The 23,056-nt window shown below is 45.3% G+C and overlaps 1 protein-coding gene and 1 long non-coding RNA gene across 2 annotated transcripts; one reads left to right on the forward strand and one right to left on the reverse strand.

Annotated features, from left to right (window-relative positions):
* Nucleotides 1-3,373: 3,373 nt before the first annotated feature.
* LOC142084183 (dual specificity protein phosphatase 13B-like) lies at nucleotides 3,374-6,288 on the forward strand. Its single transcript, XM_075154422.1, has 3 exons — nucleotides 3,374-3,534; nucleotides 4,671-4,891; nucleotides 6,062-6,288. Exons 1-3 carry the CDS (start codon nucleotides 3,374-3,376, stop codon nucleotides 6,286-6,288), a joined length of 609 nt encoding a protein of 202 aa, XP_075010523.1.
* Nucleotides 6,289-6,463: 175 nt separating this feature from the next.
* LOC142084184 (uncharacterized) lies at nucleotides 6,464-22,914 on the reverse strand. The gene is made up of 3 exons (XR_012674275.1): nucleotides 22,901-22,914; nucleotides 21,870-22,166; nucleotides 6,464-6,515 (listed from the first exon to the last, which is right to left on the reverse strand). It is a non-coding gene; the product is annotated as an uncharacterized LOC142084184 (long non-coding RNA).
* Nucleotides 22,915-23,056: the final 142 nt, after the last annotated feature.

Genomic DNA, 23,056 nt, shown 5'->3' on the forward strand with positions numbered 1-23,056 from the left:
TGACTCGGGCTCCACAGTTCAGCCGTGGAACCACGCAGGCCCTGGCCATTTGGGGTGCGCGCCGGTGGTCTGGGTGCCTGGGAACTGATGCTTAATGACAGTTTTAAAAACTTAAAAAACAGTTTTAAAGCTTGTGCTACCTTGTATTCTCCCAAGGAAGCAAGGAGGTTAATACATCTGGATTGCCCTTAAAAATCTCTATCAAACGTCTCCTATAGGTAGGAGGCTTTTTTTTGTTGCTGTTGTTCTGTTTTTAACCAGAAAAAAAAGGGACAGAAAGAAAGATAGAAAGAAAGAATCTAGTGAGATGGTCTTTAGGTACTTCCAGGCTACAGTTTAAAACAAAAGTAATCCTATCCAACTTGCATGGTCTAGATCTCTGCAGAAAACGTTAGTGACCTTGTAAGAGAAATTTTTTTTCCCCAGTTACAGGGGCTCCTGCCCTCCTGCAGTCACTGCCTGTTCCCAACTAGAGCAGCTTCTGGGAGCCACCCAGAGGGAGAAGCTTAGAGAAATGTCATCAGTGGCAGCACTTTTGCTAGCTTTGCAGTATCTTAAAGTAGAAGGGGGGGGAACCCTCAGCAAAGTCCCTGGCCTTCAATTAAAAAATTCATATTACTTTCCTCATTAGTCCAATCATCTGGTATAGCTATTTCCAAGCTTACCCCAAAGGCCCCACAGAGCAATTCGGTTTCAAGGCCAGCGCAGCGCAGGACGGAGCGGTGTGCTTGGGAGGAGCTATGCTTCGTGTTGACACGAGGAGCTCACTTGTCTGGCATTAGTCATGTGAAGCCAACGATGTTGATGCACTTTTCGAAAGAGGATTACTGTATGAAAGGGAGCTCTGTTGCAAAGCACCTCCCTGGCTGCAAAGGCTAGAGTCGCCTGCTAAGTTTCACCAGCACCAAAATGACTCAATTCTTGGAGAACCTCCTCAAAGTCAGGTGTTGAACAAGAGGACTCACAATGTAATTCTTTCTGCTAATCATTTCTTTCCCTCTCTCTGCTAATCATCTCCATTACTGTAGCTAGCTGACAGGCTACAACAGAAGTTGAAAGCAGTGGGGGCTAGGAGAACTGAAAGTTTAGTATCCATCTGCTTACCTCCACAACTTCAGCCTTTAAACATCTGCAGCGATTGAAAGTCAGCCACACTCCTTGAAATGAACCTGTGGTCTTATGAATCTCCTGATGTAGAAGCTGTATTATCTTTTTCTTTATTTCCTTTTACTGCTTCAGCTTAACGTTCTGTGTCGGTGAAAGTACAAACAGGTCATCATGACGATGCTGGCAGTAGCTCTCGAGCACAGTGCATGACTTTCGCAAGGCAGTAAAACTTGTAGGGCTAATGCACAATATCTCTTTCTGTGCTATTCTTCATGCTAATCTGTGCTGGGATTGCACAATATACTCCTTTACCAAAGCTCTTGGTGTTACGTTATCTGTCCTGAAAAATTCGTAGGCTTTTATCCCTATATTCCTCTCTACTTCCCTGCAGTTCTTTTCCTTCATGATTAAAAGTAAAACCAGTCAGCTTTTTTTCCATCTCTCCCATCATTTTTGTTGTGCTTTTCATATTTTGCTTATTAAGTAGTTACCCTAGGGAGACTTCCTTTTTATTGGAACATAGAAAAAGCTACAACTGCTCTTAACATTTGTGGGGAGGAGGAGAGAGAAGGGGCAGGGGAAGCAAATTTAGGCTGAGGTCACAGAAATATATATGGTGTTCAATAATATGCCTTGCATCATCTCTACTTCTTTTTCCATAAGCAACAAGATATTCTCCCTTGCTTTCTGCTTATTCCCCAAAGCAGCCTACACTCTTAAAAATAATGTACCTGGATGTTTGGACGAAGTTGTTGTTGTTGCTTTAGGAGCAACATCCATCTGGCTGATGCTGCTGTGGGGCAGGGGACAGACTAGATGACTTCTAAAGGTCCCATCTGCACTTGTTTTCTAGAACTGCTGAAAAAATAAACCCAAACTCTAGATTTAGGCATTCAGGCATTAGAGTGAAAGCTGATGCCACATCAGAATAAACACCAGCCACTGCACTTTGGGAAGAGTTCTAGTGTGGCTCCCACATTGATTATGGCTTTAATACCAACAAGCAACCAAACAAAGCTCATCAATGTTCTCTGGGAGCGAGAACAGCAATTCAGGATAATGAGATCCTGGCAGGAGAAATGTTCCTAAAGTCTCAGAGAAGGGACTGCTTGGATATTCTTTGAACTCTTGCTCTCGACTGAGCTCTGCTTCAGGCTGGCCTGAGCTTCCTGAGCCTAAACCAGCACACAACATTGCAGAAGGGATGCCCATATTCCACTGCATGACCTGTGAGGGAGCAAAACAGCCCTAGATGGGATTCTAAACAAAGGGCAACAAAGCCAGAACTTTCAGCTCTATAATTTCCCAAAATTCAGATACTCTTTTTTCTCTCATGCCAGGTAGGTACCCTACCCCTCAGACGAGAGAAACAGCCTCTCTCTGGAGGCAAATAGCTATCACATTATTTATACAAAGTGGAACAGCTCCCAGAGGAGAGACTGAGACAGACAGACGCAAGTATACCAGTATAGCTGAGTGTTCAGGGGTATTCACGTGAGAGAGAGAAAAAACTAGTTCAAATTCTCTCCATTTCTATTTATATACATACAGATATATGTAGATATGTATATATACATGTGAAAATCCATTCATATGTATACACGTATGTATGTGTATATGTATACATGTGTTTAAATAGATCCCTATAAATGAAAGAAAATTGTATGCACATACATTTTATATATGTATACACATACACTATATGAATATATGTCTTACATACACATCCTAAGATTTCCACCTTGACCCTAGAAGCTCTGTAAGTATAAGTCAGTCCAATGATTCATTCTTTCAAAAACTTCCAGTTTTAACTAACCAGAATCAAGTGTGCACAAACACTTCGGTAACTCTCCAACATAAAGTACTGGAGATTTCCTGCATACACTCATCAGCGCTAAAGTAACAGAAATAATACCTGCGCCTACGAGGTTCAGCCACTGATGCGTTCAGGTGGCACAGGATGTTCTTTTTCAACAGTGTTATTTGACAAGAAATTAAATCGTATTGTCATATGCTGCTGCTTTCTCCAGGGATGAATTACATGCCTGTAGAGTCCTACCAGAGAGTCAGTCCTGCTCTCTGGATGCTTTTAGCAACACCTGCAGGCCCTGCTGCACACACCAGTTATAATAATGTAATGCTATTTGGAGGGTAATGAACAGGACTACTTTCTAGGGAATATTATTTCTGTATGAAAATTTCCTCTTAATTCATTTCAGAAAAGCTGTCTCTGATACAGCCCGAGCGCGTGCAAGAGAGGAGCAAGATGCCTCACACCAGAGACTCTTCATCTCCGACTAGCAGTGCAGGGAGCAGAGCTTCCTATGAAACACCAGCACTATCAGACCTCCAGCGGCTCTTTTGGTTCAGAGGAGGGTCTGATAATCATGTGGACCAAGTCTGGCCAAATATTTACCTGGGAGATGCGTAAGAACATATGATCCTATCATTAAGCTGTTAACGGTCGCTGGGAGGAGGAGGAAGGGGTGTGGTACACCGGGGAGCAGCCTTTGGGTCTTGTCCACGACAGGTCTGCAGGAATGTTTTTGCAATACAGGCTTCCGAAACTGATAACATAAGGAGTTTGGACGTCATGAAAAACATGACGTACAAAATGATGACTTACTCATAGTATGGGTTTTCTATATTCTGTGAACCACAGCAGATTTGGCAGGATAAGAATTACTTGTATTCTAGACAAAAGTCCTTAAAGAACCCATCCCAAATTGGTGTCCACTCTTGAGATGTGTTCTCTGCTCTGGAAACTGTGCTCTAAGGTAGCAGACAAGAGCTCAGTAGCCCTCACACTCAAATAGGTGTAGCAGGGTCAAGAGCCAGATGGAGGAGGACCCAAATGAGTTATACAATAGGGATTTTGCCAGTCCAAATCCAAATTTTCTTTCAAAGATGGTAAAACTGAAAATATCAAACAGAAATTTTCATGCAAATACCGTATTCTTGTGACCACTTCTATTTATTGCGATTTCCTTCTTATTTGGATTACTGCAGATTACATAGATCACTAGCTCATTTTTCCCAACTCCTCCTCCTCATGAATACATCAGTTAAGGATCACAGTTTTGTGGAATAACTTCAGTCCCAGTTTATGGTGGGAAGGGGGGAGAACCTGGCTGGTGAGTATGATGCAGCCCCTTCATGTCTGAACCAGGAACGAGGTGCTGCTGCATCTGTGTGGGTTCTTGCCCTTGCGACCCATGCACGCTATGAATGAGATATTAGCTCTAGAACTTGCTAAACAACTATTGAAAAGGAAAATCTTGACCATTTTATACAATAAGCCGTGTTCCCAGGGGTTAACTGCTGGGAGGCATTTGGTTCACTAAGAGTATCCCACCGGCAAGTCTGTGCTCTTGCTGCTCTCCACAACACCATATCACATTTTTCATGTGTAAAGCGCTATGGGCTTCTAGAAATTTGCTACTCTGTACGCAAGCTGCAGTTCCTGCAACCTTCCCTAGCGGGAGCAGGCACTAACTTTAAACCATGCTATTTTAGCAGAACGTTAGGAGTGTTGCCAATGAGCCCTTCATGTCTTTCAACAGGTGGGCTGCTAGGAGCAAAACTACTCTTCAAAGCCTCAACATTACTCATATCCTTAATGCAGCAGATGGGCCATATAGCATCAACACAGGAGCCAAATATTACGAAGATCTGCAAATAGAGTACTACGGAGTAGAAGCATTTGATGATCCTTCCTTTGATTTAAGTATCTTCTTCTACGATGCTGCCAATTTCATAGGCAAAGCCTTAAACACTTCAGGAGGTAAGAGGGAGGCAAAGAGAAGTTTTGCGAGGAAGTTTCAACACGAGCCAAATGGCTTCTCCTTGCAGTAACAGGCAGCCAGCAAAGCTCAGATTCAGCATATGGTTCGAGAAGGCACACGCAGAACCCCCGCACGGAGGATGGGAGAAGGGCGCCCATGCCATGCGCTGCAGGGAAGGTGGCTGTGGCCAGGTCCCCGGGAGCTGGGAAGGCCGGCTGCCCCAAGCCCACCATGGTGGAAGGAAAGGCCAACTCCAGGAGCAGGGCAAGAGGGAAGGGCAGAGGTTGTGGCACTGCGGGTGCTCCCCCACAGGTCCATCCTGCAGGAACTGGCAGGATGCGTGTGCCTCCGCACCCACCTCGCACCCCTCGCACACCAGCACGGGCTCCAGCCCGGCGATCCTGCCCTGCGAACCGCAGCCCTGCTCCCGCTCCCGATGCGCTCAGCTGAGAGCAGCAGCACTTCAGCGCTGGATTAAATGCTTCACATGCTTAAGTGCTTCGCAGAATTGGAGCTTTATTCAGCCTGTCTATTAAGCTAGAGAAGCAGCGGAAGTTAATGAACTAAGTCAAAAACTACGAGCCTGACCCACAGCCTGCTGAATTTTTGTCAGCAGAGTTTGGATTATGGCCTAGTTATCATAATTTGCATTTGTTCCAGAGTTTGCTCTGACTCTGACTGGCTGTGAGATCTGCTGCTTTCACTGGAGTGCTTTATTAAATCCCCAGTTATAGCTCACGTTGGGCTGCTGAGATACAGTAAATTATGAGACCATTTTTACAGGCAGACTATCCTACAGAGTTTATAGCACTCGTCAGTGATCACAGTCAGGGCTGGGCCAAAATTTGCTGCCAAAACTGGTTTTTTTTTTTCCACAGAAAACTACACTAACAAGTTTAGTCACAGAAAGCTTCTCCTTCCACAGAAAATTTCAACTATTTTAATCTGAGGCCTGAGTTAGATGCATGAGGTCGGTATGAAATACCACCTTGCCTGAGAGGTATAGTATGATCTTATGCTAACCTTCCCTGAAGACATGTGTATCCGCTAAGTGTCACCGTTTTTTTCCCAAGTTGTTTCTAGTAGTTTTTGTCCTCCCTGTGTCTTTCTCACTTTAGAAATGCTAAAGCCCTAAATGCTCACCTTGCTGTGCCTCCTTTTTTCTGCAGGTAAGGTGTTTGTTCATTGTGCCATGGGGGTGAGCCGCTCTGCGTCTTTAGTGCTTGCCTTTTTAATGATCCGTGAAAACATGACACTCGTGGATGCTCTGAAAACAGTGAGTGCTCACAGAGACATCTGCCCAAATTCAGGGTTCCTCAGCCAGCTCCGGGACTTGGACATTAAACTAAACGAAGAGAGGAAAGGAACCAGAGCATCTGCTACCAAAGAGCTGTAAGAGAGTATTCCTGAAAAAGAAAGGACAAAATGTTACGTTTCCTGTGTCTCTTTTAAATAAATTGCGTTTGTAAACGAAGGACGCAAGTTTATGATACACCAGAATGCATGCTATTGCTACAAGTACATTTTACTTGATCTTTCCATTTTGCAAAGCTCTCCTATATTGTACTTACGATTGGTTGTATATTGCATCCTTCACTCTCCACCTTAAAACATTGCTCTCTGCTGGTAAAAAAAAAAAAAGATATCAGGTTCCGCTTCAGAAATAGCTGTGTTTCAGCAACTAGTGAAGCTCATATCACTTTATGAAGTGTTAGGCTATTTGAGGTGAAAGATGCCATATTATTTATGCTACAATAATGCTTAGAAGTTTTCTTACGAACTACCCCTTTGCTCCCCGTATCTAAAGTGGTTTGTATTTTGATACTTGAATCTGGCACTGGTTAGTTCTTGCTTTTACAATTGGTGGAGCCCCTGAGTTGGGGGTAAGAGGCTGTTTAAAGGCAGAGCAGCTGGGAAACAACACAAGCCAGTCTTTAAGAAATTATTCCAGGTCTCTGGAATAGTGTTTTCCCTTCAACTGTTCATCAGATTTTTTTTTTCTTCCATGAAAATACCTTTGTTTGAGAAGGCATCCAAATATTGTTCATCCAGGAGATGCTGTGGAAAATGCTTCTGAAGAGGAAGGTGGGTTCCCAGCTGAGGCTCCAAACAGCTGCTTGGGCAGTGGGAGCGGGTGCAGGAAAGCATTTGACAACAAAGTTCAATGTATCCCAAATTTGTCTGACAGTTCAACATTATAAAACTTGGGATTTTCTTTCTCAAAAATAAAGGTCATTAACATTGCAACATCGTGTTCTGTGGCATTTGCTTTTGTGAGGGGACTCAAGTGAAAACTGAAGGGACACAGGAATGGCAAGGGAGGTGCTGACAGGCATCAGGCTTTCATCTTTGTGTCTCTGGGCCACCATAAGAGCACTCAATAGCTACTGTCATCTGATGGATCAGTGCTGCCTGGAAACTATGTGAAGCACATCTGGCTCTCGGTTCCCAGCAGACAAACATTCGCAGCACAAAGCCAGCTCGGGGATGGGGATGGCAGTTGTTTGCATTCCTAGTACCAAACTCAGGAATGCAAAGGCATGAATACTCCCCACCGTGTGAGCTGGCTGCTCAAGAACAGCACAGCAACGAGGGAAAACAGTCCTTGCCATTCCCAGTGCTGCCTGCAAGGCAGATTTCTGCCTTCAGGACAGACAACTCAGCACCTTTTGTAATACTCTTTGGCGATATCTACATCTACTATGTGGGCCAGGCTATAGGAGCGAGAGCACAAGGCAGAGCATTTGGCACTGAGGACCTGACCCTCACACCGAGGGCATCTCAGGGGGTTTTGCTTTGGATTAACCCTATGGATTGGACGTCCCTGAGCAGCAGTAAAGCAGTGCTGGAGAGCTTCTCTGCTTTAGTTCCCTGCATAAGGAAACCTGCTCATGAGCTCAAGGGCAGCTCTGCAAGGTCAACAAAAACACAGCAAGTGGGAACGGTCATCTTAAAAGCATGCTTCAGACCCAAATAAAAATTTAATATGCATGTCTCAGTTACCAATTAACTCTAACAAACTGATTTCAACTTACAGAAGCAGCGGGGGAAAAAAACCCAGTGGATCTGGCTGTAGAGATGCCCCCAGCCCCAAGCACAAGAACCACGTTTCCTTATGCTTCCCACCTATATGAAAACTCTCCTTGCCTTTAGCAGCAGCAGGACTGAGGCCAGCCAGCCATTTTCGGCTGCAGAGCGAAGGGCACAGCTGAAGATGCACTCGCTGGGGGTACAAGAGTACCTGCAAACTAAACGCGTTTCATGCGATAAAAACCTAACGCGCTTTTAAAATACTGGTTGGTGCAGCCGGAAAACCTGCGTCTTACTCTGATGACAAATTACTGTAAACACTGCACTATGCACAGACAGACCGTGATTTCTCACGGGGCGATGTAAAACACGCGGTTTCCCCCCCCAAAAGCCCTGGCGCACGGCGCGTCCCCGCCGCCCCCGCCGGGCTGAGGGCGGGCGCTGCCCCTCGCCCGGCCCCGCCGGCCGCCGCCTCCCGCCAGCCGCCGCACCGGCTGGCGCCGCCAGGTGGCGCCGTCGGCCCGGCGCGGGCGGCGCCCCGGCCGGCAGGACCCGCGGGGGGGCGGGGGGCCGCTGCCCAGCCGCCCCCGGCCTCAGCCCCGCGTTGGCCCTTCCCTTCCGAACCGGGGTCAAACCCCGAGGGAAAGGGAGCCGCCGGCGCGGGGGGCCGTGCTTGGGAGCGCTCGGGCACAGCCCACCCACACTCGCCCCGCCAGGTCAGACCCCAGCGGCCCCACCGGCACGCGTCCGGGGTAACGCTCGACACCCCCTACACGCGTGCCAGGGGTGACCCCAACGCGGATGGGGTAGGACCCAGCCACCCCACCGACGCCTGCGGCACGGATGAACCCCGACTGCCCACCAACACGGGTGGGCCGGGGGTCAGCCCAGTCACCCCCCAATCGCTCACATCTCGGTAAGCCGCAACTGCCCCGCCAACAAGCGCACGCGGCAAAACCGCGGGTATCTGGGGTAAAGCCCAGCCCCCCCACCGCCGTTCACATCTCGGTGCGAATCCCGGTACCGCCACCAGCACTGGCACGGCCGGTGCGAACCAGCGCAGCCCCGGCGCGGCTGGCCGGGCCGCATCTGCAACCTGACGACCGGCCTCTTTCAAAACCCGGCCTCCCGCTGCTGCTGCTGCCCTCCACTAGCCGCGCTCTGGCTGGTGGCTGCAGGTCCAAAGAGGGTAGGGGATCGTGGTTTATAATTAACACAATTAAAAATAGACTTTGAATAAGCTGAACACAGAAGGCTAGAAGTCTGTTGTGCAACTGGCATGTTAGGAGGAAACAAAGTGGTATCATTCAAACAAAGGTAATCCGCGACACCGCAGCGCGGGAGCTTCAACTACCAGGCAAGTACTTTTAAGCTTGTTTACAGACCAAGCCCCAGTGAACCCAATACATGCACTGAGCAGCATGAACTTAAGCACAGCCAGCGCCGCAAGCAGCGAGACAACTGCAGGGCTGGGCCAGATTATCGTCTCTGCCGTTGTACTCAAACTCCAATATTTGTGAAATTCTAGTTTGCTTTCCAGCTGGATTCCCAGGCTGAGGATCTCTCACTGCAAAAGGTGCTTAAATTCGAGGGGTTTGTTTTTTTAAATACCAATCTGGCTTGTATTTACATTTCTTACAGATCTATCTTTAAGATAATAGCCATGAAACACTGTATCTGGGTTTCCTTCTTCTCAGCTGATGTTCACAAGAGTCATTCCTGGGAAGGGAGAAACTGGCCAGCCAGTTACACTGGAGAAAATGTGAAACAGACTATGAATAAAATGCTGTGCAGTTCAAAAACAAAACCTGGGGCGGGGAGGGGGGAGAATGAAAGATTCAGAAGTTTGAGAGGGGGTCGGGGGGGATTTTTTTTTTCCTTTTTTTTTTTTTTTTTTAATACTAACTCTTTATAGTTTGGGGCTTCTATGGATTATTTATAACTAGAATAGAATTTTCAGAGAGAAATGGGATTTTTAATATCAGCAGCCTTCCTCAGAACATTTTTATTGAGGAAATATGTTTGTATGGCTGTGGAAGCCATCGGGATGCTTGGAGTAAAAGAGTACAGAAAGAGAAGACTGGGTTAAATTAATTCCTGCTAAATACCTACCAGCAGACTTGCTGTCTATATGGGGAGCTGGAGACAGAATTGTACCAGGGTAAAAAGGATACTGTGTCTATTTATAGCACTGCCTTCAACACTGTAGGAATTCAAAGGAAAACTCCAACTCAGCACTCGGTCTTCTCATCATCTGCTTCTGTCAAGATTAAATCGGGGCTGAGATCATTCCCTTCCCCTGCAAATCCCTGCTAGGAAGGATCTGTTCCTTTCTGCAAGTAAGGAACTACCATAGTACAAACCGCTTCAGAGCTCACATGGTCTGGGCTCTGGGAGTCCTCACCCAGCCAAATGTCACCTCTTTCCTCGTGGTAGTCAGAGGAAGGGGAGAAAAAGAGCCTCACAAGCTTCAGCACTTCAGCACGAAAGACCGAAGGTGTTTCACCTGCTCTGCATCCCTGCTCCCCGTACTGTCCCCAGCCCTTCTCCTTACACCAGATGCTCTGGGGCACTTGCAAACAAAAGGGTAGCGTAGCTCCGGCACGCTCCCAGTGCCAGGCAGCAGGGAGGGGAAGAGGAACGGGGTCCTGGCAGTCGTGGCCACTCATGGTGTCACTTGCTGAGATGAGGCCCTTACCCTACAGGGGTATGCGCCCCTCTTGCCACTGAAGGGCCATCCATCTCTGGAAAGGAGTGGACTCCAGTAGGTGTGTGGGGCACCTATTTATCAGTAGAAATTATCTCTGATGTTAAGAGTACAAATGAGAGCAGCCTTGGAAAAGGTATTAGCAAAAACCTGACCACCACTCTAAAAATAAGGCAGGCTCCTGGAGTTCCTTAGCTCCACTCTTCTTTTAGCATCACGGTGCCTCAGATCTTTTCTTCTCATCTTCCACCTTCCAGTTTCTCTTTAATAAAAGCTGCTCTTTCGTTCTTCACAAAGCACTACCTACTCTACTCTCTCGGTGCTCCTCTTTTGTACTTCTGTTATCAAACTGTCTGCTAGGTGGGGAGCAGAAGGTGCAGGACTTGGTGCTGCCTTTGAGGTACAGGTAATTATTATGTGCATCTGTTATTGTGGCTCAACAGGTGGAAAACATGCTGTTCTCTGATAGATTTGCAGCACTCTGTGCTCCTGCCTTGTCTTTTCTCTAAAGCCAGTCGTGTGGTGTTCCTAAAATAATAAACACAGCCTCACTGCTGCCACAAAAACCCCTGGTAAATATATTTTTATGGGAATGAAATATTAAAGGATTTGAACAGTTATTCACTGAAAGCAAAATATGAGCAGTAAGGTTGGGTAAAGATTCAAAGGCTGGTTTGCTTCCTTTCCCTGGGGCACATCAAGGCTGTACTGTTTGCACTTTAGAGATGGATAGTGGGGAATTACTTAACCCAAAATGATGGAAACAATTCAGACTATAATAATATAGCATGAGAGTTTCTCACATTACATCTATTCCCCATACTGCTGGCTATATTCTGCCTTCAGATTCACGTGCATTGGATTCTGGAGGAACTGTATTTGAAGCCAAAATGCATTTCATTGTCTTTCTGAAGTCTCTCTATGGTTTACTTGCTAAATCCTGAGCTCAAGGACTGGGGACAAAGCTTGTCTAAACATTTCCCAGTGTCTGTCTCTGTGAGATTCCCATCTGCTGTGTTTTATTTTGAATTTCATCTTCCTACTTTCCTAAAAACACAAAGCAGAAACACACGTTTCCTCTGCCCTGGAGTGCAGGAATCACCAAATTTCCCAGCAGGTTCTCTCACAACATACGATGGATCCAAGTTTGTCTAAAAATGCTACAAGCCCTTTGTGGAGTAGAAAGGGAGGAGACCAGAAATGTGGGCCAAGTTTCTGAGTGTTATGAACACCCCCCACCCCCCAAAGGGACTCCATATCCTGTTTCCTCTCTCCCAAAAATTTCACCTGGCTTTGGGTTTCATTAGGAGAAATACACATTGCTCGAGTCCAGGCTCCAAGTCTTCGGTTCGTGCTTCCTGCTGACACTGCAGAGACTACAAGAGCTACGAAAGCTGAGTCTGACCTGGGGGCTTCAAACTTACTACAACAGCAGAGCAAATCACATGGAGAGCACGTTAGGCGGGTTGGGAGATTGCTGTTGACCAACAAATCTTCATTAAGTTCCCACACCAAGCTGTGCTGCACCTCCGATGAAACCGATTATTGTGTCTCCATCAGTGTTTCAACTATTTCTCCACCAGGCTTAAAAGAAATTCAGACTTGCTCTAGCTCTAATTAGAAATACAACACGATATTAATCCACATTGCCCCACGCATGCACCTAGTTTGGAGGTGCTGGTGCATCGTTCAAACAGGCCAGGTTCCACTCTGTTCACCACCAATTATTTACTGCCCTGGTTTTCGCGAGCTCTTTTATTTACTGCCAGTGTCTCACAAAGACTTTGTTCACTGCTTTGTGGTGATTTTCTGGATTAGTGGTTTGTGTTACCAAACATAAGGTCTGAGATCAGTTCCTGGCACTGCTCTCCAGACCTTTCAGCTCAAAAGCCACCAGCATGAACCCCAAGAGTTCATACAACTTGCACCTCCCCACAGCAAAGCCTGTGCCCGGTATAATAGCAGTTTTCACAGGATTAGAGCAAAGCCCTTTTCTGATGTTCATGACTGAAGGGAGGCTACCACAACTGGAGCCGCCTCGCAGGCCGCACACTAGAAGTACAGCTCCACAGGTAAAACTCAGGTGCCAAGCTACTTTAAAAACACTCTGCCCAATTCAGACCAAACGGAGAAAGGTTTGAGGAAGAAGTGCAGGGAAAGCAAGGGGAATCAAACAGCAGTACTGGGAGTTATATAGCTTTAGCGTCTGCAGTGTACATGCAGAGCAGGATCTTCTGCCACAGAATGTCCTTGCCTTAAGGTAAAATGAAAGACAATTATTAGCTATTTCTCTTCTGAATACAAGGTAAGAAACAAAAGGTACATGCAGACACACCATGAATGAGGGGGTTAGCCTTCAGTATCATTCTTTGCCGGATGACATTTATGGTGGCCAAACTATGTGTTGGCCATGGAGATTGACCGTAACCCCATACCATGTTGTCCTCAGAGTCAGACAACACTTGAAAAACACAGATGGGCCTCAACCTTTTCTATATCAAAGAGAAGGCATCGATTATTTGGGTTTATGCCGCAGCACCTCAGCACGCAGGCTGTTACTGGTTCCCAGCACGTGGACACTGCAAGGCAACACTGCCTGTCGTGTCCCAGGCAAGGCTGAAGGGTGCAACCACGGCAGCTGCCTTCTGATGGGATCCAAATTATTTTTTGCTAGTGGTTAATTGGTTTCCAGCTCTAGAAGAAAACAAGTTCTGTTCTTTTTGTACCAGGTGATCTATGACATTTGGGGGCACATATTTTTAACTGCTAGTTTGTTTTAGAAATATGGTAAGAGTTAACCTAAAGGACAAATGATTAGAAATACCTGTAATCCCAAGAGCTAACACAAATGCTGTGAAATTCTAGACCTTAAATCAGCTGTGCTACAGAATATGATGGGTTCCTATTTTTTTTTTCCCTTCAGCAGACTTAGTAGTGAGATTTTAGAATGAGAAGAAAGCAATTTGCTTAGCTGACTTGGGATTTCATCTCCTTCCATTGTATCTCTTAGACTATACACACATCAGCAAGCAAGTCTCAGCTCTGTTCACTCTCAGTCTGACCTCTGTACTAACTTGATTTATTGTTTTTAGTTCTCAAATAGTATATTATGTTATACCCCAAAGGGTCTGATTAGAACTGGCCAGTATTTTAATGATTTATGAGGGGCATCTGGGACTGCATGGGTAGCATACATGTTGTGTCACTGCTATAGGAGTCGTCTGTATTGATCCATACCAGTGTGCTCTAAGACAAAAGCGTGTCAAATTCCAATAAGCTTTAGTTCACAAACCTGATTTGACAGGTGGCCAAGCTTGCACTGGGACTGACCGTAGTTCTCATGGTGGGAATAAAACAAAACAGCTGGATTGCTTTTAGCCATTGCATTATAAGAGGATTTCCATTCATTTCTCTTGTTCTGTTTCTGTCTTACAGAGCTTAAGGAGGTGTTTATCCTTCCCAGTTCTGTAGCCAGAAACCTGGGCAACAGGAGCTTGCTACCAGCTCTGCGGTTTATCTTTCTGCCAGAAGATACTGGTGAGAAATACAGGCTACTAGAACTAGCCTTCCAAACCTCTCTGAGTCCTGCCATGGATATCACATTGCTAGAAAGTCTCAGATCAGAAAGGCTGGGGTGAGAGAAAGAAAGATGAAGAAACACTTAGAAAGAAAATGCAATTGTTCTTAAGCCATAATTTCACTGCATTTAATAAGGGATCATGCTAATTTTTTTAGGGTATCTCTAAAGAAGGACTTTGCAAGCACGGAAAGAAGGGTATCAGGAGTACAGCATGGTGATATAGGGTTTCTGTGTCCTTGGTTTGGTTTTGCATGTTCTGAATTCCGTTTTGAGCACCAAAGCCAAAACCTGCCAAAGCATTCCTAGGAAACCTCATCCCCCAGCACGGAAGTCCAAACTTGACCATGACTTTCACTTCTTAATGTAAGCTGCCTTGGACTCACCAGAGGTGGGCGCAGCTTTTGACCCAAATTAAACCCGAGGGTGACTCTACCCTGGTTCAGCTATCACTACAAGCGTTTGGCAGCACCCTGCCCCTGGGTTGCCTTCCAGCTCAGCCTTGTGGAGAGCTGTAGAAAAATCATTCAACTTAACTTTACTATCTCCACCTGTGTGTGTGGTAGGAACAGCAGTGTCTTCCTCACAGGTTCACTGCAATAACAACTATAAAATGCATTCCAGTGCTCAAGAAACACCAGGGAACCGACCACCTACCTCCTGCTGTTTCCCATCTTCCTTCCTAGCAGGTTGCTCAGCCCTCCTGCTATGCCAGCGTAGGGATGTGTCTGCCGTCTCCTGTAAGTTGGGTGGCACAGAGCTATCTTCGTGGTGCTGGCAGAGACCACAGGGCAAGAACAAAGAGCAGTGAAGCTGTCAATGCCGCCAAACAGAACAGACCCAAAAAAGAGCAATATATTGTTTTTAAGATAGAAGAACATACCAGAGCTAGTCACAGGGGAGAAGGGCTTTGCATTGTGCCATCCTTTTGGTTAAATCCTTGGGGCAGAAACCATTCATTTGTAATGGGATTCTTTGAATTCTGAAGCCTGATGTTTCCAGCCCTGGGCTGGAGGACACTGCTATATTGGTTATTGTTAAAGCAGCCTCATTCACCTTCAGCTGTGGCCTGCTAAACTCTGGTGGGGACACAGGACACAGACCTCAGGGACTGCATTACAGCTGGGGTTCTGTGCAAGGCACGGTGCAGGACATCCTTGGCCTCTGAACAGTTATTGCTGAAGCAAGAAACAAACATGACTTCTGCCTCAGATCATTTTGGAGGTGACCTGGGAAAATTAGATCAGGCTAGATTAAGAGTATGCAATACGGAATAAGCCTGTAGAGTAAAACCATGGCTGAGAGACTGGAAACCACACCCAAGTGACACTTGGTCTTTCTTTCATCAAGCTAGATGCAGTGTGCCCAGCTTTCTCGTGTTGTGTTCAGTTGGAAGCGAGATGTCTGGATCGGCACCCCTTACAAAGTGGATGGTATGCAAAAGAGCGTAGCAGTCAGGCTGCTTGGCAGTCGCAGTTTCACCCCAAAGAGCCACAGAGAGGAGCAGAGAACGTACCCTGCGGTGTACAGCACTAACAGGCTCTGCCCTCCACACAGCCACAGTGCTGATGTTGAAATGCATCGCTGCAAATGTGAGCCTCCAGTCCACTGGATCTGCTTCAGAGAAATAGACTCAGCACGTTTCAGGCAATCTGTGAATAAACCCAAGCTTGTAGCTCTCCACAGGGTCATGCTGTACTAACATCATCCAGTAACGAGAGCACCATGCGCTCTCTGCAACCGCAGGCTGCAGATATTGGTAGAGCATTACTAAAAGTCATGAAAAAGCAGCTAGGATTTGTGTTGTTCAGGGAGGGTGAAGGCTTTGGAGTGGTTGTACCGAAACACCAGTGTCAGCCAGACAACCCAGCTGGTTACTGGCAGCTCCAAGAGGAAATCAAAGTGGCACACATCACTTCTGATTTACAGCAACCTGCATCAACTTCCCAGCCTGTCTTAAAGAAATGTTTCATCCTTTGAGTTTTTCAGTGATCTTCTAAGGGTGCTTCCAGAAGAAAAAACACAGTTTACCCATTCAGAGTATACCGGCTTTCACCTCGCACAAGTCATTGCTGCAGGCAATAGAGATAAAGCAATAGAACAACCCTTGTGCAGAGAAGAGCCAGCCTTACACAGGAAGAACTGAATTTTAGGCAAGCTTGTCTTCAAATGGGAGCATAGGGAGAGCAAGAGCGTCTCGTGAACGTAGCACGTCCAAGAGCTGTTTAGTGCTACAATAGTATAGATTGGGATTTTTGTTTTCTCAAGAGGGAATGAAAAATGTCAGTACTGAATGGAGGAAGGAGTTACAGACTGTCAGAACTGATCATCGGTCAAGTCTGATGGCTGAAGTCCATTGCAGAAGAACTAGCAATGATGTTTGATCTAGGAGTGGTAGCCTGGCAGGGAACTAGAGAGACTCTCAAATATGGGCGTGCTGTGGCAGTGACAAATAGCCTGGAGATGTGGTAGATGCATTTTGGAGGAGCTACTGCCTTTGGATCATAGGCAGCGTGTCCGATTCTCTACCAGATCAGGTTGGGTTAATGGATATAAGGATGCACTTGGCAGCTGAGAGCACAGGAGTACCAAGGAGCTCCAGAGGGCCCAATTTTGCAGCTGAACTTCTGTGCTCACAGCCAAAAGCCCTGCACCTTTGCTGGGACTAGGGCTGGAGGGGAACCGACTTTCCTTTGCTTGCAAGCCAAGAGCCAAGATCAGGTCCTTAGAGCTCTACAGTGCTCTCACTCCAGCTGATGACTTCATGAACACCTAGCGTCAGGAGGAACACAGCTCCCTGCACAGCTTTAAATGTTTGTGTTTCCCTGCATATGCCGATGACATCATTGCCACCTGAGGGCCTGAACTCTGGTCTTGGCAGGTAAAAGCCTTTTGGGTCACCTTACATTGGGGTTCTTGCTCTCGATGCATATTTATGTAATGATTGGTAGATGGCTGTAATTAAACGGCTGTAAAGCACCACCTAAAATGCACTAGTAATAAATTCTTAATAGCTGATGCTATAACAAGCAGTTGCAAAAAAATGTATCGTAACATGCAGATTGTTAACAGTGTCTGGACCTGTTTAATGCACAGCTTTAAATAGTTACAATGCACACTATTAAAATGGCGTGTAAAATTTGTAACTAGTAAATAAGAGGTCCAATTCAGCAACAAAATATACCCAAGCCTCAGTGGTGAAGAAGCCACAGAATAGCTTGGAGTGGATGAGCCATCTCCTCTTATCTCTGCAACCCTTCTGGTGGTGCTACCTACCAGCCATGGTTTCTGTAAAGCAGACTCCATGTGCGCACCCCTGCCTGGTGCAGACTCTGCCCCTGCCTCTGTCCTAACTCAGAAACGTGGTTAGGATCCCATTTATGTTACAAAAACACAACTGTGTCCAGAAAACCCTTAGTTTTGCATTCCATGAGGAAGGGGTGGGTCAGGGAAAATCCATTTAGCGGCCCATATTTTTCACTTCTCTTTTATCTAGTCAAAGCTGCAGTGTGGGCAATATCTCTACAGAGATGATTTCCCATGGCTAAAGAATAAAATAAATACACATGCAAGACCCAGAAAAATTAGCAAAATCAGAAGGTGGCCAGGTTTTGCACATTTGCTACAACATTGCTGCACATGAAAGGATGGCTGCTTCTGTCTAGCCACCGTCAGGAGCCACACACATGGTTGGTAAATACAAGTGTACTAACCAGCTGATGACAAGAGAATATTTTATACTACAGTTACAGACAAAAATGAGGCCACCCTGCCTCGGGGCCAGCATGCTGATGTACATCCTGAAACAGTCAAGACCATCAGGTCTGAGCCCTTCTGGCTGGCCCACAGACTTGCTATGAAAAAATTAGACATTTTTGAGGCTTCTGAGGCCTGGCAACACATAACATCAGTGGAAGCTGTGGTAAATACAGCATATTTGAGAACCAGGATGGGTTGATTAATTTCTTCCTTACATTTGAATAGTGCTTTGCATCAGAAATGTCGCTGCTGATTTCCCTGGGTGTCACATGGAGGAAAGTTCTGCTTGGACAGAGGAGAAGTGTCACGATCCCTCTCCAGTTAGGACAGAAAATCTGCTGCCAACGCCATGCTGAGGGGAAAAAAAACAATCAGATGTTTTCCTCTTCCTTGTGCTGCTCAAGGCTGTCCAATACAGAGATTAATTTAGCTAGTCTGCTCCTCAACATAGGCTCTGCGTGGTCTGTTGAGAGCAAGACCATCTAAAAGGATTTTGCCAAGTCACACCAAGTGGGTGCCTTACCCTAAACGTATAGCTGGGTTTAAATTGTGGGTCTGAAGCCTCTACTAAATTTGGAAGTGCTGTTCAGATTACATCCTCCAGCTGCTGGAGAGATTTTCTTACAAACAGTTGGCTACTCAAATACCTCGTGCCTCCCTGGAAACCGCCTCTATCTCAGCTTTCAAGTCCAGCCAGCCCTACCTCAGTCATCGCTATATTTGATTCATACCATCTATATCCTGTAGCGCTCCTAGCAATTGATAAATTATGGCTCCAGCGAGACTATCAGGTTAAACACCAAGGAAGAAAGAATGATGACAGTAATTCTTGTCATTTGTGTGGAGATGTAGCAACACAAAACCCTCTCTCAACATATGTTATCTTGGAGGAATCTTTCCAAGGGATAGGCTTTCTGAGAAACGTTTATGACTTTTGAATACCCGATAGGCATGAACTTGACATGACCTACTTTGGCCAAGCCCTGGGCTTCAGCCTGGTCTTTTACCACCACAAATCAGTCTATTCGAAGTGCAGTCAGACTGATATCTTCACTGAGATGACAAGGTTACAGCACGTACCAGCTTGAGAAAAAACAGGATGTAGAGCACTTTGTTCTCAGGATTTAAAAATTCAGAAATATTTTTCCTAAAGCCAGAGGAAAATGGCTATGTTCTACCCATACACGAAAGCCGATACAATGCCTGGGATGATTAAAATATTCATTACATCATCGAAATGAGAGCATTGACATCCTTATATCATCTCAAATCCCTCCTTTATCTTGGCATTGGAAAATGCAAGGAAAAGCAGATGATATAAAGGCTTTCTACTAAATGTCCTAGACACAACAGTTGGTTCTTCCTCCTGACTTTCCACAGCATCATGCTGCAGGGTTTCATGTCGTCCCATCTCAGCCTTCACACCACCCTCTCAGCTTGATCTCGTACCAAACTGTCAAATTACACTGACTTTTTAGTTTGTTCTTATTTAATTAAATGCTACAGTGTTGGAGAAATGGGATAAAAGGTGGCACATGTTTCCAGGGACTGAGACACCTGTCAAGGGGTACCTGTCTCTAAAGGCCCTCTCCTCAGCACGGCACTGAATAGCACTATTATGTTATGGACAAAGCTGCAGTCACTGAATTAACTGGAAAACCACCAAGGCATCCACAGTATCTGCTGTCCTCAGGGGCATTCACTGCTGGGAGGAGAGGAAGCCTAAGCATTCGGGAAGGAGATACTCTGTGAGCTCTCACAGGACCACTTTCCTTTCTTCCTGGGATATTCCATATATAGGACACCATTGACCTGGCCACTCTCGTAGCCCAACTGCAGCAAAGCCACTAATGGGTTCCCAGAAAGGGGGCTACAGATGCAGGCATGGCGTGGTGACACGTATGGCCTGTGTCATACGCTAGGTCACTCTAGATGATCAGAATGACCTTCTGCTCTGCGATAGGCCTCTTTGATTGCAATACTCCTGCTAGTCGTAATTAAGGCAATTCTATTACACAGTTCAGATAGAATTACAGTTGTAGTACAAACCAATTCAAAATTAATCTAAATATAATGGTAAAATTTCTCCTACGTGATTGAATAATTACTGCAATACAACTCCAGTAGGGCAAAGATCAGGAACATTTCATATGACTATCATTCAGAAACCGGCATTTTAAAATTGTATTGCTCATTCAGACGACACACATCACAGAAACAGATCCACTACAAAAAATGAATATAGAGGAATTGAGCTGAGAATCATTAAAAACATATTTTTAAAATGAAGAACCACCACATTATTACATATAATCATTTTCCTTTCACACTAATTTGTTTTAATCTATTCATGCTCCATATAAAACATTACACAAAATTTTAATCATAGCATTGTTTTCTTTAAATGTGTGCATTTCAGTAAATGACACTTGCATGTATAAATTTAGCGAGTTAAAATGTTAGACTGACGCTAGAACTGAGCAGTCATTTATTCAGGAAAAAATTGCCTTGTTTTCCTGTCTGTAAATTTTCTATGGAAAGCTATTATTTTTTTCAGTGTATTCATTATTCAACATATTAGTTGAATAGTCCTACAGAGACTTCTCTGCTTGTGAATCATTCACAGCCTGTTAGTCCCAATTATTTCACATTTGAAATTTGAACCCCAGTCCTTCGTTTTTATTGGACATAGAGTTTACATGAACGGATGCTGTACTCCAGTTGAACAAATGTGACCAGAATGCAGATGGAATAAGTTTCGTACAGAGCGTCAGCAGTTCACGTCTGTGTTTCAAAAGGAGTAAATTCCTTAGCTATAATACAAGATCAATGTGAGCACAAGCTGAAAGTCATCTTAGGATAATTCTGAAGAAGCACACCCATCTTATAAAGAGCGTTATTCCACAACTTTCAATATCCACGTAGCACACGCTACCTTCTTTTGCCAAGCCTACGCAGTTATGGTCCCTTCTAGAAAGACAACTTTAAAAAAAAACAACCACGAAACCTCCGAAGGAGCACCATTCCTAAGGTGTGCTATGCTTCAGAGTTGTCCACCCAGCTGTTACAGGGATGGAGTTATGGACCTGGAAAGCACAGCTCCCAGAAGAGCCATGTGAGCGAGTTGCCGCCTGTCCCTCCCCACCTTAATGCCAGCCTGAACGCCGCAATGTTACCAGGACTTTTGGGCAGTGCCCTGTAATTCTCCATTCCCGTGAGGCTTCGGAAAGCAAGGCTGACAGCAGCCTTCGGTCTTCTGAAGCTAGGTAAGATGAAAATCAAAGTATTTACACAGTGGAGAGGGCGAGAGGAAGGGGTAACAGGCGGTAGTAAATAAGAAAAAAAACCAAAACAGTTGAAAGCAACTTTATAGGGAGCGAGAAGTGCCCTAGAGTGGTCATTAGCCACGCTGCAAGGAATGAGATACATCAAAAAAGGGGAACATTTGCTGCAGATATTATGAGGTGGGAAGGATTGGAGGAGGCTGTTATTCTTGAAAGTATTTAATGAACTGGCAGATGGCCCTGTGGTCAGGACACAGGAAATGCAAGTCCCATTTCTGCTGCAGACCTCCTGCGTGGGATCCGAGAAGTCACGCTGGTGTCTGAGAGATCACCAGCGGGAGCCGGGCAGACCTGGTGCAGTGGGCAGTGCGGTGGCCAGCGTCAAAGAAGCTATCAAAATCGATGGGGGACATCCGTTCCAGTACAGGGATTCCTCCATGCCTCCTCTTGCATAAAGCCATCCAAAATGGGCAAGAACATCTGCTTTTGTTTTCACAGTAAAAGCTGACACTGGAGGAGATATGCACATTTGGGAGGGGAGCACATTCCAGAGTGGAGCTCTTTGTAATACAAACAATACGAGACCATCCTGGGAACATCATTATTTGGTGAAAACTTACTGCATTCAAGAGGACAAGGCTGCCTGTGAAGGTGACGGAAGAAGGTGTACTGACAGAAGAGAGGGCCCCTCTTGGCAGCTGGGTGGCAAGGCAAATCACCCAAGATCGCGGCAGAAGGGTGGCTTCTAGTCGACATTCAGTGGCCTTACACCGACACAACAGTCACTGCTTCCCTCCTTCTTTTCTGTGGACATTTCAGAGACTTAGTTGCTCCATTTCTCCTTCAGCAAAACAATGGATTAGTATAAAGGTGCAATGAGCTCCCAAAGCAGGCTAGTCTTCAGACTCCCTCTCGGTCTTTGTGCATGCAAAGACAAATATTTTTAAACAAAATTACACCAAAATGTGAACTCGGGCTAGTGAAAGTACCTTGATGGAAAACTAGGAAAACCTTCCACCACAGTTAGTGTTTAGAAAGAAATTGTCAATGGAGGTGCTTGAACATGAATACAACCTGTTTGTAAATGGCAGAGCTGTTCAGCAGAAAGATGGAAGGTTTCAGGTTTTCTGTCCTGGACTGTCCTACCCCAAACCACCCCTCTAATCATTTATGCAAAAAACATTCAGCAGTCAGTGGCAGAGCAACTACACTTCATCCATGTCCCAGATAGATGCTTCTGTTCTAAAGTTGCCTGAGTTGACAGAGTTCCCAATATCTCTGTAAAGCAAGTACTTGACTAATTTTTAAAATACAGAAAAAATATATCTATTTTTAATAATTTCTTAAAACATAACTCTGGTAAAAATAGAGTTTCTATTCCCCTCTTCAAAAATCCTCCCAACAGTTCAAATCTATAGCTAACTCAAGGAACCAGTATTTCAAAATGGGAACAGAGTAATTCCAGAGATAAATTGATGCCTACAGAAACCTGTTTCTCCTTGTAATTAAAGTTCTTACTTCAAGATTAGAAATGGGACAGTTCTTGGAGGGGGCAGAGAAGAGAGGAATGCAAATAAAACAGCCTATTAAAAAATATATATTAATTAACATATAATTAATCTGAATGGCAGCTGGAATCACTATAACTTACTCATGCAGATTCTTTGTACCATGAACATTTGTCATCCGGACAACAAGTATGGCTGGCAACTACCATCAGAAAGAACCAACATACTCCTTACAGAGTTTCCCCTGTTGAAGCTGACAATTAAGAGTTAACCAGTGAATAAGATTTTGCATGACCAAT

The sequence above is a fragment of the Calonectris borealis genome, chromosome 7 (genome assembly GCF_964195595.1).
Source record: "Calonectris borealis chromosome 7, bCalBor7.hap1.2, whole genome shotgun sequence".
Taxonomy (NCBI): Eukaryota; Metazoa; Chordata; class Aves; order Procellariiformes; family Procellariidae; genus Calonectris; species Calonectris borealis.

What these genes read in the sequence shown, in the direction of transcription:
- LOC142084183 (XM_075154422.1), top strand. Translation starts at nt 3,374, where the DNA reads ATGCCTCACACCAGAGACTCTTCATCTCCGACTAGCAGTGCAGGGAGC. An exon ending in AATATTTACCTGGGAGATGC is followed by an intron (nt 3,535 to 4,670) that starts GTAAGAACATAT and finishes GTCTTTCAACAG; the next exon opens with GTGGGCTGCTAGGAGCAAAA. An exon ending in AGCCTTAAACACTTCAGGAG is followed by an intron (nt 4,892 to 6,061) that starts GTAAGAGGGAGG and finishes TTTTTTCTGCAG; the next exon opens with GTAAGGTGTTTGTTCATTGT.